The sequence below is a fragment of the Phascolarctos cinereus genome, unplaced genomic scaffold, assembly GCF_003287225.1.
Source record: "Phascolarctos cinereus isolate Bilbo 61053 unplaced genomic scaffold, phaCin_HiC Scaffold_9;HRSCAF=440, whole genome shotgun sequence".
NCBI classification, from domain to species: domain Eukaryota; kingdom Metazoa; phylum Chordata; class Mammalia; order Diprotodontia; family Phascolarctidae; genus Phascolarctos; species Phascolarctos cinereus.
This window is the reverse complement of record NW_027556402.1, coordinates 47474462-47488984: the sequence shown is the minus strand read 5'-3', so window position 1 is coordinate 47488984 and position 14523 is coordinate 47474462. Positions and strand designations below refer to the sequence as shown.

Sequence of the window (14523 nt, the reverse complement as noted above, 5' to 3'; positions counted from 1 at the left end):
TGGAGTCAAAAGACCTGGATTCAAATCCCACCTGGGACATTAGCTGTTGACTTTGAGCAAGTTACTTAACTTCTCCAGCCTCAGTTTCCTTTTCTATAAAATGATTTACATGTAAGGGCTCTTTTCCAGCCATAAATCTGTGATCCTCTGGTCCTGTTGCCTTATACCACAATCTAACCAAATGACTAAATAATTCAAAATTCAAATGACTAAAATTAAAATCCTCATGTGACAGAGACAGAACCGAAAATATGGCAACAGCAGGAAGACATCTTTTCCTTTACCAGGATGGAGCAGAATCAGCAATATGTGGAAGCAGAAACCCTTTTTGCTTGATGAAGAAACATTTGTGGCATGCAGGCCAGATGGAGTGTGAAATGGCCCGAGGGGGGAAAAGAGTTACCTAGGGACCTTTGGTTTTAAATTGTATTTTTAGGAGGAATGCAAGCAAACTCCTGGATTTCAGACAGTTTGGCTTTCTGGGAGAAGAATGGCCTTTAATTGAGCTGGCTTTGTTTCCCCCTTTAATCAGAGTCAACCCAGAAGTCTTCCAGCAGGCCCATTTTCCTACTCCTTTTGAATTTCCATCTATCCTGAGTACATTCTGTTTGTATACAGGGTCCTCCTCCTCCTCCTCCTTTGAGATCTGGATTTTAGTGGTTAGCAGACTCTGGAGACAGCATTCTCTTGAGTGAATGAGAGATGGGTAGATAGATGATCTGTAAAGTAGCACTGCCCCCTTGTATATTTAAAATGAATGCTTTTAAAGCATCCTTTCCATACTCATGCTTTCCTGAAGGACTCTGCCTTTCACTTTTGTACCTGTCACTTCCTTTCTTCTATTATACTTAATCATACATGTAATCTCTCCCCCCAACCTCAGTAGAATGTTGCCTCCTCAAGGGCAGAGGTGTGATTTTTGAATCTTTGTATCTAGGCCGCCTTGCACATAGTAGGTGTTTAATTGAATTTGTCATTTAATTTTCACCGGAAACAAAACCATAGAATTTAAGAGTTTGAAAGGACCTATGGAATACTCCATCTAGTGAATTCCCCCTCATTTTATATGCGAGGAAGCTGAGCCCCAGTAAAATTAAGTGGCTCCGGCTAATTAGTGGGAAAGCCAAGGTTTTGTTCTATACCAATCCTTGAGTAGCTAACAAAGTATTCAGTCTACGCATGGAAATCAAATAGAGGCGGGGTGGTACGTTGGAAGATTTACTCTGGATTGGACTTGGTGACCTCTGAAGGTCTCTTCTAGCTTTGTTTCCCATTATCTTTTCCAAGCCTCCCTCCTTCCTAACTTTCCTATTGCTATCAAGGGCCTCAATCTTGGTTTATCTTGGACCCCTCAGTCTCTCCCACCAGCCACGTCCAGCCTATCTTCAGCATCTCTCCTACATTGCCCCCTTCTTTCCTGGCACTCCTACCTTAGTGCAGGCCTTCACCAACTTGTGCCTGGACAGTGTAATAACCTTCTGGTTGTCTCTCTGTCATGAGTCACTCTCTACTCGGCTCTCCTTGTGTTTCCTAAAGTATGGGTCTGGCCGCATCCACCTTCCCCTGCTGCTCTCCAATTCAATAAACTCCAGTGGCATCCTGTTACTTCTTCCAGTATGACAGGTGTCATTCAAAGCCCTTCATAATCTAGTCCCTCTCTACCTTTCCAGGTGTCTTGGACCTTACTCTTGCCCCAGATTCCCTTCTGTGACATCTGCCTCCTTGCTGTTGCTCACACAAGATACTGAATTAACCAGCGGTGGGCATTTTCATGGGCTGTCCACAACCCTGGAATTCTCTCCCTTTCCATCTCTACCTCCCGGCTTCTCTGGCTTTTTTCAGGTCCCACCCTCTACATGAAGCTTTTCCTGATGCCCCTTAATGCCAGGGGCCCTGTTGATCATCTCTGTGTGTCTGGTTTGGACCTGCTTGTTTGCATGCTTTCTCCTCTAGACTGTGAGCTCCTTGAGGGCAGGGACTTTTTTTTTTAAACTTTTTTGTCTCCACGTTGCTTAGCACAGCAGCTGGCACTTTGTAGGCACTAAATAAATGCTTATTGAGTGACTGATTCTAAATCTGTGATGATCTAATTTAAAACAAGCCAGAAAACTGTATGGATGTTGAGGGACCCTCTTCTCCCTTTATAGAGGATTTCTCTTCTAATAAACTGCTATACCGGAAGGGCCCAGTGCCCTCTAGAATGGCAGATAAACTTGGAGCTGAAAGTTTTTGTGTTTCTTAACATCTCAATAACTAATGGATTGTGTTAGACTAGAGGTCAGATTTTATAAGACAGCAGGGGTCAAGGTTGAAGATTATTCCACAGTCACTAGAATTAATTAGTGGGTGAGGGTGTGGGGGTGATGGCCATTATCAGATGTGGTCTTCATCTGACATCTGTAAAACAAGTGGGTGGAGTGAGAAACTTCCCCTCAGATTAAACTGTTTTTTGATTGGAAGCTTTTCTAAATGTTTGTTCATTGAACACATGTTTATTGAACACCTACCAAGGGTGCCTGATACCACCGTGAGGAGGCCCAAGAGTTGTGAACACAAATTAATCTTGATATCCCATTCAGTAAACATTTATTAAATGCCTCCCACGTGTGAGAACGGCACCAGGGGACTGGGAGAGTTCATGCTAAGTTTGTTTTTCTGAGCTTATTTTTGTTGAAATCGATTGTGTAAGAAGTGACCACACTTTATTCATTTTTATGCGGCCCACTGTGCTTAGCACAATACTTTGCAGAGTATAAGTGGCTCCATATGCAAATGAATAAGATGAAATCATCAATTGTTTTACCAAAAGGGTGATTTATGCACAAGTGTAGGTCACCTTCCATTATTGCCCTTGGGCAAAATCAGCCTAGGCAAGGTCTACTAACTCTTGTTATTTAAGTATTTGGGATGTCCTAAAAAGTCTTGGGATATGCTTGTACCAAGACTTTTGGGACATACGTGTGTGTGTGTATGTGTGTGTGTGTGTGTGTGTGTGTGTGTGTGTGTGTGTGTACACATACAGGCCAAATCTCATGTATAAATGTTATATCCATACACACATAACATGTTTGTGCTGTCAGGTATCTAGTTTTCACTTATTATGTCGACATGTACCACTAAATAATAATATTTCCCACTTGGGTAATACTTTAAGGTTCCCAAAGCACTTTCCTCACAAGAACCCTTGAGGTAGGCAGTTTCCAAGAATTATTGCCCCATTTTACTGAGCAGGAAACTTACACTCTTGAGGAGTTATGGTTTGTTAATGTTCACAAACTAGGAAGGGCTTGCTGCAGGATTCGAATCCAGCTTTTTTGACCATACATTCTGTACTCTATTTCCATTAAGTCAAGCTTACTGCCTTCCCTTGTTTATTCTTGTCTATCAAGATATCCATTTTCTTTTTCTCAAAAAAAAAATCACAAAGTGTTAATGGGATTACATCAGTTGGGTCCCCTTTTGCATTATGGAAAGAACACAGATATTGCTGTTGGGAAACATGAGTTCTAATCCCTACTTTGCCTGTTACTAACCGTGTGGTTAGGGATCTCAATTGAATTGTGAGATACCTAAAGCATCTCTTTAAATACAAAAATGTGTAGCTATTTTAGGTGGAAAATTTTTTAAAATATATTTTATTTGCTTTCTTTTGAATTTAACCTTTCCTAACTCAGGACCATTGAGGCATATAGCTATTTACCTCAAAACAAAATGGCTCCAGACCATTGTGTTTTTTGTGTTTTTTAATTTGTCCTAAAATTTTCTTCCTCTTTCCTCATCAAAGTGTTGGCAGTCACTTTCTGGTACTAGCATGCTTTCTAATTTGCTGCTTCTAATCTACTGTGGCTTAGGAAACTATATGACTGGTTATTAGAATTGTGTCTAAAGTAAATGATTAGGATCTGAATGAGAGTTGTTCCTTTGAATGGAATGCATGAATGTTCATATGTCTGTTCTTGAAGGAATATTTTTGTGCTTGATATTCTGTTTTAATTTTTGTTATTTTGTTTTTTGCTTGACGTTGCTTAGCTGTGTTCTAGATAACCAAGGTTATCTAATTTTTTAAGACATCTCTGCTAAAGCAGGTTTTGAGGACGATGACCTCCTATGTAGCCTCAGTGGGGCATAGGGGACCATGCGGTTCACTCTACTAGTTGATAACTACGTTGTCACCTTCCCCTTGGTATTTATTATAGCTTCTATGTTGATCATTAATTACTTAATCTAAGTTGATCATTAATGCTCGTTTAATTACTGTTATCCCCCAATCACAGGAGAAACCTCTTTTCTCATAAATTCTGTCTCTTCTTTCTTTGTTGTCATACCTTTGCTTTCTTCCCTCCACCCAGTTTCATAGGCTTAAATAAACATCCATATTACCCACTATATAGTTTATTAAAACAACACAAGCACAACAAATAAAATAAAAATACATATAATTTGTAAATAATTATATATTATATATTATAAATAAAAATAAAATGAAACAACGAAACAAAATTTAGTAAAACAATACAAGCACAAAATTCACCTGGAAGAGCAAAGGGTCAAGAATATCAAGGGAATTGATGAATAAAAATACGAAAGAATGTGGACTAGTAATACCGGATCTGAAACTATTATAAAGCAGTAACCATCAGAACTATCTGGTGCTAGCTGAGAAATAGAGTGATAGATCAGGAGAATAAACTAGGCATACAGGACACAGTAATAAGTGACCAGAGTACTCTAGTGTTTGATGAACCCAAAGACCTCCGCTTCGGGGACAAGAACTCATTATTTGACAAAAACTGCCAGGAAAACTGGAAATCAATATGACAGAAACTAGGTATAGACCAACACCTTACACTGTATACCAAGATAAGTTCAAAATGGGTACATGATTTAGACGTAAAAGGTGGTGTCATAAGCAGGTTAGGAGAGTAAGGAATAACTTACCTGTCAGATCTATGGAGAAGGGAGGAATTTATGACCAAACAAGAGAAAGCAAGCGTTACAAAATGTAAAATGGATAATTTTGATTTTATCAAATTAATAAGTTTTTACACAAACAAAACCAGTGAAACCAAGATTAATAGGAAAGCAGAAAGCTGGGAAACAATTTTTACCTCATAGGTCTCTGTTAAAGACCTCATTTCTCTCTTTCTCTTTTGATGTATTTCATTTTTAATTTATGGAATAAAACAAACATTTCCATAAATATAATATAAAATAATATAATTGCATATGAAACTACAAATCTATAATGTACAACTTGTTCTTTCTTTTAAATATATAATAGTTATATAATTTTTTTTCCTTTTTTTCTTCCCCTTCCTCCTTATTTCCCACTCTAGAGATAGCTACCATTAGACACAAATAAGTATATAAGATATGTAAAATTATTCTATACATACGGCTAATTATCAGTTCTTTCTCTGGAGGCAGATGCATGTCTTTTATTTTTAACCTGTGTATTTGTAATAGTCAAAATGCTCAAAGTTGTTAATACAGTATTGCTGTTACTGTATACAATGTTCTTTTGGCTGTGTTCTTCACTATTTTCTGCAAGTCTTTCCATGCCTTCCAAGATCATTGAAACTCATCATTTCTTATAGCATGGTAGTATCCCATCACAACCATACACCACAGCGTGTTCAGCCATTCCTCAGTTGATGGGAATCCCTAAAATTCCTGGGTTTTGCCACCACAAGGAGAGCTGCTATAAACATCCCATTCACGTTCAAAGTTATAATTACTATGTGAGTTTCCCTCCATCTCATCTTTACTTACTATTTTCCTTCTCAGCCTCTTTACCTTATCTCTGTCAACTTTATCTTCTCCCCATACCCCCTCCTATTTCTTATTTTACCCACCTGTCTAATAATCCCTCCTTTATCTCCTTCCCTCTTAAATCTTAATCTATACTGCCTTCTAAAAGTCCCTCCCTCATTCTGTCCTCTAGTTTTCTCACCTCTCTACATGTTCAGAAGACTTCTACACCCTTCCAGATGTACATGTTGTTTCCTTTTCAACCCAGATGAGAGTACGGTTCCAACACTACCAGCCCTCCCTCCCCTGCTGCTTCCTCTCTGTTAATTCTTCCTTTTATGCCTCATTTGTATGCTTCATTTGCTCCCTTTTATCTTTTCCTACCTAGTTTTGTTTTTTAGAATACTTCATCATACACAACTCAGCCCCAGCCTTTCTTTTAAACTACCTTAGTAATAATAAGTTTTAGGAATATGGATAACATTTTCACATACATATATATGTGTGTGTGTGTGTATATGTATATGTATGTATATAGATATATGTATATACACACACATATGAAAATGTTATCTGTATTCATATATATGTAATATGAATATAATATAGCTTACCTTTATATAATGTAGTTTACCTGTCCTTACCTAATATAGTTTTACATTATTACCATATAATAATATGAAATTCAATTCATATATGTGTGTGTCTCTCTCTCTATATATACATACACACACACACACACACACACACACACACACACACACACACACACATATATATCATAAGTAAACAGTTTGACCTTAATCAGTACCTTATAATTAGTCTTTAATATTTTCCCTATATTTCATCTGGAAATTTTATGTTGAATTTTCCATTGCGTTCTGGTCTCTTTGTTACAAATACCTGAAAAGGGCCTGAAAAGGACCAATATCTGAAAAGACCTGAAAGTCTTTCAGTTCATCCAGTGTTCATTTTTTTTTTCTATTCAGGATTATACCCAGCTTTGCTGGAGTGTTCTTGGACGAAATTCAAACTTTTCCAAAATACAATGTTCCTAGACCTCTGGTCTTTTGGAATAGAAGCTGCTAGGTCTTGTGAAATCCTGACTATATATCTCTGCAGTGTTTCACTTTTTTTTTCTTGTTGCTTGCAATATTTTCTCCTTAACCTATGAGTTTTGAAACTTGGCTCTAACATTCCTGCAAGTTTTTCTCTTGGGTTCTCTTTCAGGTAGTTTTTCTATTTCTATGTTACACTCATATTCTAGAACTTCAGGGCAATTTTGCTGAATAATTGTAATATTGCATCCAGGTTCTTTTTTTGATCATAACTTTCAGGTAGCCTGATAATTCTTATGTTGTCTGTCCTTGATCTGTTCTCTGGAAGACCTTGCTTTTGTGACTTTGGCCCTTAATTCTGCATTTGGCCTTTAATTCTGGGTCTAGGAGATGGATTGAGTAAAAATTTACACATACAACAATATCTTTGAGGTAGCCCTTACGTTTCTCTAGAAATAAGTAGTAATAACATTTATGTAGTGCTTTGAGGTTTGCAAAGTGTTATTTAAAACATGTTATTTAATCCATATAACAACCTTATGAACTAGGGTCTTTTATTATCCCCTCTTTACAGATGAGGAAGCTGAGGTTGAGAGCTTTAAGTGAAATGCCCAGAGTTACATAACTAATAAGTGTCTAAGGAAGGATTTGAAGTCAGGTCTTCTTAATACCATGTCCCAACATTCTCTCCACTGCACCACCTAGTTGATGATTATCATTGGGGTAATGAGTTCTGTAGGAAATGAAGGATAGAAATTAGAAGCAGGAATTCTTTTTAAGAGCAAGGAGAGATTTCACTTCAGTGGAAGGCAAAGTCCTTGGAAAGAAAAATATTCTTTGGGGCATCAGGGGAAAGGATGTCTGAGTGAGTTCCCAACACTTGTAGAAGTTGGCACATCTGATAGGCTTTCTGGGAAGACGAGGCTGTTATATGATTTCGCTTCCTCTTATGTGAAACTTCATTCACTCATTTTGTAAAATAAGAACCGTAATACCTCCTTCATGGGGTGGTTAATGAGGAAAGTGCTTTGGAAAGGTTAAAATGCCTTTAGAAACATGAGACATTTATGATGCTGTCACTGTGGTTGGGTGCTAAGGATTCAGACACAAAGGTAAGAGAGCCCTGCCCTCAAGGAGCTTATCTTCTGCTCAAGAGACTACAACCTGTTCACAGCTAGTTGAAGATACATGCAAAATAAACAAAGTGATTGGGGGGAGGAGGGAACACACAAACATCTTGGAGAATCAAGAAAGGCCGCCTTTGTCAGGGTACAGTGAGAAAGCACTGTCTCTGGAGACAGAGGGCCTGAGTTCAAATCCCGCCTTGACTACTGTCTTTGTGACTGTAAATCACTTAATCCCCCTGGGCCTCAGTTTCCTCACCTGTAAAACGAGGGGCTTAGATTATCTGGCTTCTGAGATCCTTTTTATCTCTTTATCCATGATCCTGTGACATTGCATTTGAGCTGAGCCTTGTGGGGACTAGAGAGGGAGAATGTTCCAGGCCTGGCCTGTGCACAGGCGTTGTGATGAGGGATAGAAAGTCACGGACCAGCCACAGCAAGGCAAGCATTCTGGCCGAAAAGGACAGCGGGTGAAGGAGAGTAGTCTGGGTGTAGCTCATGAGGTATTTTAACAGCCCCAGAAGGCAGGAGGGGAACACTGAGGCTTTTCGAGTGAAGGAATGGCGAAGTCTGACCCAACTTTTCAGCAGCTCTGAGGAAGTTGGATTGGTTTGGATTGGATGTGGGGAGATGCATCGAGGAGATGATTGCAGATGTGCAGATGAGAGATGATGGGGTTGTGGAGAGTTCTTGAAGGCGTTAGAGGTAGAATACAAGCTGTGACAGGTTCTACCAACCTAGAAAGCTTTGGAAGATGGACCCGGGGGTACAGTAGGCATCTCTGTCATCCAGAGGCCAAGCTAGTGAAGACTACAAAAGCTTCTCCCCAGAAGTTGACTACCAGTGATGAATCTCTGTCCCCAAGCAATTCGTGAACCTGTGTTAATGAGATGACCATTCTTTTGGTCTTGTCTTTGTGTTCATTCCCTGCACATAGCACGGACTTTATACATGACTGCTGGATTGAATTGTTTGGTAATAGGATGGAATACCTCTGCTGATGATCTCACAAATTCCTGAAGCCTTAGAGTACTCGCTGCCTATTATTGAGTTCAGTAGGCTCCTGAATTATACTGCCTTATGCTTCCAACCCCATTTCATTTATTGATGGATGAGTTTCTACTTTTTTTGCATTTTTTCCATTTAACCAAATGAAGTTGTCATCATTATGCTAACAAGAGTACCTGAGCTTTAGAATAGCACGTCTCTACTGTCATCTAATTAAAAAATATGTAACAACGAAATAAAAATGTAATACCGTCATATGAAATAGGAAAGACTTTTTTCATGGGATTTTTTTTTTTGGTACACTTTCGTCTTACTGCTGTGATTTCAGCAGAGTCGCTTTGTTACAGTTTGGTGTTATCATTGATTGATGAAGAACGGGAATCAGGTACTCCGATGAATCTGTCCTGTACTTAATTTGGATTTCCTCCAGAGATGCAAGTCATAGCTCATCCGTTCCTCCCTGTCCTGTATAATTCTCCAATCTTTGTTCTCTTTACTTTCACCTGCTGTGCAGTAGCACTGTGCCATGAGGGACACAATCCTGTTTTCTGTTTTTCACAGTTTTTGAACTGTTTGCAAGTTGAATTTAGACCAGGTTATTTTTTGAAATTCACACATTTATGGCACATTGCTAAAGGATTGTTTAATATAATGGTATGGGATCATGGGAGCACAGATTTGAAGTTGGAAATTCGAAGAGATCATCTCACATTGTAGATGCCTTCCTCAGGTCAGATAAGCAGGAGAGCTGGGGTTTGAACCGAAACACCACAGGCAGCACTGGTTCAGGTTCTGGCTGTGTCAGTGAAATAGCTGTCAGGTCTTAAGCAAATACCTGAACCTCTTGAAACGCTGCTGTTCTAGTCTTTAAAATGAGAATGAGTAAAATGCTTTGTAAATTGTAAAGAGTTCTCTGAATTTGAGGTATTTATCGTCAGTATGCTTAGGTATTACCATTATTCCCATATGAAGGGAAAGATGACTACCAGGTTCGAGACTGAAGTTTTTTAAAATGTGTTTAAATCTTGCTTCATTTTTAGTCCAGTATAATTTGCGTTTTACCATGTTCTCCCTCTAGTTTTTGTGGATGTTAGCAGGTGAAATAATAATGTACATGTTCCATATTAGGATAATTAACGTTAGTGTGATTTTGTGCAATATTTTGGATCTTACTAAAAAATACAATTTTGGAACCTGAAGGTCTTAATGTTTAAAGAGTTTTACCGTTGTCTTTGTTCTTAGTAGCTTGATAGTTGGAATCAGCTCCATAACGTGCTGTGTCTTCACAGAACTGAAATACGACAGCTTTTTTTTTGTTGTTTGGCAATGGACTGGCAGCATTTATTTGTTTTTCTTATTTAATATTTTATTTTTCCCAATTGCATGTGAAAACAATTTTAACCTTTTTTCTTTTTCTGGCATTTTGAGTTCCAAACTCTCTCCCTCCCCATCTCCCATTGAGAAGGTAAGCAGTTTGACGTAGGTTGTACATATGTAGTCATGCAAAACACATTTCCATTTAAGTCATGCTGTGAAAAAAAAACACAGACCCCCCCAAAAATCCCAGGAAAATTAAAGAAAGTAAAGAAAAAGTATCTTTGATCTGCATTCAGGCTCGACTAGTTCTTTTCTCTGGAGATGGACAGCGCCTTTCATCATACGTCCTGCAGAATTGTCTTGGGTCATTGTATTGCTAAGAATAGCTGGGTTTTTCACAGTAGTTCATCTTACAGTATTGCTGTTACTGTGTGCAAGGTTCTCCTGGTTCTGCTCATTTCACTTTGCATCAGTTCGTGTAAATCTTTTCAGGTTTCTCTGAGAGCACCCTGCTTGTCATTTCTTACAGAACAGTATTCCATCACAATCATATAAAACAACTTGTTCAGCCATTTCTCGGTTGATGGACATCCCCTCAATTTCCAATTCTTTGTCACCACTAAAAGAGTTGCTATCAATATTTCTGTACACAGAGGTCCTTTTCCTTTTTGTTTTTTATCTCTTGGGGATATAGATAGTGGAGGTATTGCTTGGGCAAAGTGTATGCTTGGTTTTATAGACATGCTAAAGGGCAGAGCTCAGGCAAGTCCCTGCTTTTACTCTGCCTTCTTGTATCCACCCTGCATTTATTTTTAACTGTAATTTCTACTAGAATTAACATCTGTTGTCAATTGTGGTGAGGTTTCTGTCATGTCAAAAAGAAAAGGAAGGGAAAAAACCCCAACTAGTCTTAATCTGAACCCAGATTTCCTGTGATGTCTCATACATCTAGCCAGCTGGTATGAGTTTTGTTGGTATTTATATCATTTACTCCTTACAGTTCCTTGCACCTTATAATAGTTTTAACATCATCACATTACCCGGTAAGTAAATGTTTTGGGCTTAGTGTGTCTCTTAGTATATTGGTTCTCACAGATAATCTCATTTCTCTCCAAAGAGAGAATGACTAGTGGACAGTCAGAAGTGCCAGTGACCATATAGGTATTTATTATGATTTCATTGCTCCCTCAATACAAGACAAGAGGGAAACTTCAGAGGTTGACCAAAAAGTATACAAATCTCTTATTTAGTCCTGGAGCTCAAGAGTGGTTGGAAACCAGGGGTGTGCCAGAGTCAACCCACATTGGTTCTGGAGACCTGGTTATAAAATTTTCAGTATTCATACCTGGGAAATCAGCAAATTCCACAAATCAGGGCTTCATTTATTGTTTGGTTTTTTTGTCTAGATTTAAGATGGAGTAAATGTTCATAATGTACATTAAACTTAAAATTCTGTTGTACATTTTCCATTCCTCTCCCCCAGCCCAACTGTTAAACATTTACCAGCATACTTCTGATGGAAAATATACAGCTCAGAAACTTGGTTTAACAAGACCAATTAACAAGAGCAGTTATTGTTTAAGTCTCGATTGACATTGTTTTGAAGATATGAGTGTCAGCTTTTAATTTAGGGGCAGAATTGGGGGTATTTGCTCTTTTTAAGACTAAAATTTATCTTAATATGTGCTTTGTGATATTACTTTTAAGATGCAATGCAGAGCTCTATTTTCAGTTGACATTACTTTCATGGTAAAATATAGATTTCACCACTTAACTGCTGTTAAGAAATTTTGATTTTTCCCCCTTTTGTTCACTTCTGACATACTAGTTGCATTTTAAGTTTCAGATTAGCAATTTTCTGGAGATGTTTTCAATCTGTGTTGGCCAAATTGGACTTAAAGAGAGAAAAACATTTCTTGATTCTAAAAGTATGTAATGCTGAATGTTGCAATGTTATTTGCATCACTTTCTGGAATCGTATTGCATTCGCAAGTTAACCAGGTGGATTTTTTGCTAAGCTGTGGTCATGATTAAGTCGATGAGCATTTATTAAGCTCAGTGCCAAGAACTGTACTAAGCATTGGAGATACAAAGAAAGGCAAGACTAGTCCAAAGGCAGCAGGGATGAAGACTAGGACATGTGATTTTGTTGGTCTAGGGAGCTCTGGAAGAGGCAATCTATACATTTTTGGCAACTTACCTTCTTAGATCATACTTGAACCCAGCTCTGGCTGTGCGGCCGTCATGCACTGGGCCACATTGTCTCTTGAAGTGGCAGAAGTGCTCTTTATTTCACTACTGTTTATTTCACTGCTTTTTTTTTCTTTCTCTCAGTCATGAAGACTTTGAATTTATTTCGGGAACCCGAATGCGGAAACTTGCCCGAGAAGGACAGAAGCCTCCTGAAGGTTTCATGGCCCCCCAAGCGTGGACTGTGCTGACTGAGTACTACAAGTCCTTGGAGCATGCCTAAGCAGTATTGACAGCCAACCCATCGATGCTTGATTTATTAACAGAAAGGGGACCACACAGTTACCGTTTGCACTGCTTTGTTGTGGTATCTGGGAGAATGTCATTCCTTAAAAACAAACCTTTTCGCTTTAACTTAGAATTTTTCTTTTTTTGACCTTCCTTGTGGGTTTTATTATGTACTGCTGGTTTTAATGTATCTTTTCATTTTATTATAGTTAATAATCCCGCATTAGGATTTTAAAATCTTGCCTTTTTATATCATATTTATGTTTCTTTCCCATGTTTTTTTTGCAGCTTTTATGTTGATTTTATTCTTTAGAAGGGAAACATTTCCCCTCCCTTTAAAAACAAAATACCCTCTGTCCCACACTCCCCATCAAAACATTATAGAGATGGTTTGGTCTTGCTTTTGTACTGTAATTTAGCTGCAAGACATTTGTAGCAATTATAGATTTTACTACTCTGAAGTATAATCAGACTTTTTATTTCCAGTCATTTATTGTGATCTAAAGCTTTCTTATTATGTATGTAATTCCAGAATCGACTGACTTTATGCAACAGAATTAAACTTTTGGCTTCTTATTTATGATATTGCCTTCATTGTTTCCTAGCCTGTATGTCTTTTCCTCATTTTCAAATGCAAAACAATTAACTTTTTGCCTCATAGGATTTGGTTTAATTTGCTTCATTGTCTAGTTCTGTTATCTTCTGACATGCCTTCTGGATCTTTTATCTTCTTCATGGATGGCTGGAAAAATGACCAGACTGAGGGAGGTTTCTCTGCTATTTTTTTCATTTTTCTTGATTTCTTTGAGTGCCTTTCCAAACATAGACTAGTTCAAATGATACAGGTCAAGCTGGCAAAAACCAGAAGGTCTCTTCCCTTCCTGCTTAGAAGAGAGTTGAGTTTGGTATGATCTTAGGCTTTATTTCTGGACCAAATATCTGAAGAGGTTTGTCAGTCAACTAGCATTTATTAAGTGCCTTCTACATGTCAGGCACTGTGCTGAGTTCTGAGGATACAAAGAAAAGCAAAAAAAAAAAAGCCCAGTCCCTTCTCTCAAGAAACTCATAGTCTAATGCACACAACCATGTATAAACAAGATATATACAGGGTAAATTGGAGTTAGTCTCCAGGAAGACACCAAGATTAAGGAAACTGGAAAGGCTTCTTGTAGAAGGTGAGATTTCAACTGAGACTTGAAGGGGAAGCCAAGAGGCAGAAATGAGAGAGATCATTCCAGTCATGGGGAACAGCCAGTAGTGAAAATACTAGGAGCCTGGAGATGATGGAACGTCTCGTGTGGGGAACAGCAGGGAAGTCAGCATTAGCTTCAGAGGGAAGGCATTAAGATTAAGGAGGCCTGGGAAAGGCTTCTTATCTAGAAGGTGGGATGTTAGCTGAGACTCGAAGGAAGCCAGAAGGCGGAGATGAGAGGAAGAGAGAGGGAAGGAAGGCAGGGAAAATTTAGTCCAGATACGGAGTGTCACTTGCAAGGATCAGCAAAAAGGCCAGTGTCCTCTTTGCTTTATCCCACCAAATTTGAAAAGAAATTTCCAGCTCCAGGTCCTATATTGTGATGTTTGGTTTGTTTTCCTGTCAAATGCAGCAGCAGTGATGTCCTCACTTTTTAAATTGCTCTCTCTAAACAGAATATGCTTATTAATGGGGGCAGATTTTGTATTGGTCATTTAGTCAGGAAGATGGGAGAAAGGTGCTCAGTCTGATTAGTTGCAGGAGGTAGCTTTACACAAAAATGTTGCTATTGCATGGTATTGAAGCATCTTTTTTG

The 14523-nt window shown here is 38.4% G+C and overlaps 1 protein-coding gene across 3 annotated transcripts in view; it reads left to right on the top strand.

The window, feature by feature from the left end:
* Positions 1-13312, top strand: part of PAPSS1 (3'-phosphoadenosine 5'-phosphosulfate synthase 1) — a 164560-nt gene extending 151248 nt beyond the window's left edge. For all 3 annotated transcript variants that reach the window (XM_078148591.1, XM_021001397.2, XM_078148590.1), the window contains one exon: positions 12593-13312. In XM_078148591.1, the coding sequence (XP_078004717.1) occupies positions 12593-12731 (139 nt within the window). In that variant the 3' untranslated portion in view covers positions 12732-13312. The remainder of the gene's footprint in view (positions 1-12592) is intronic.
* Positions 13313-14523: the final 1211 nt, after the last annotated feature.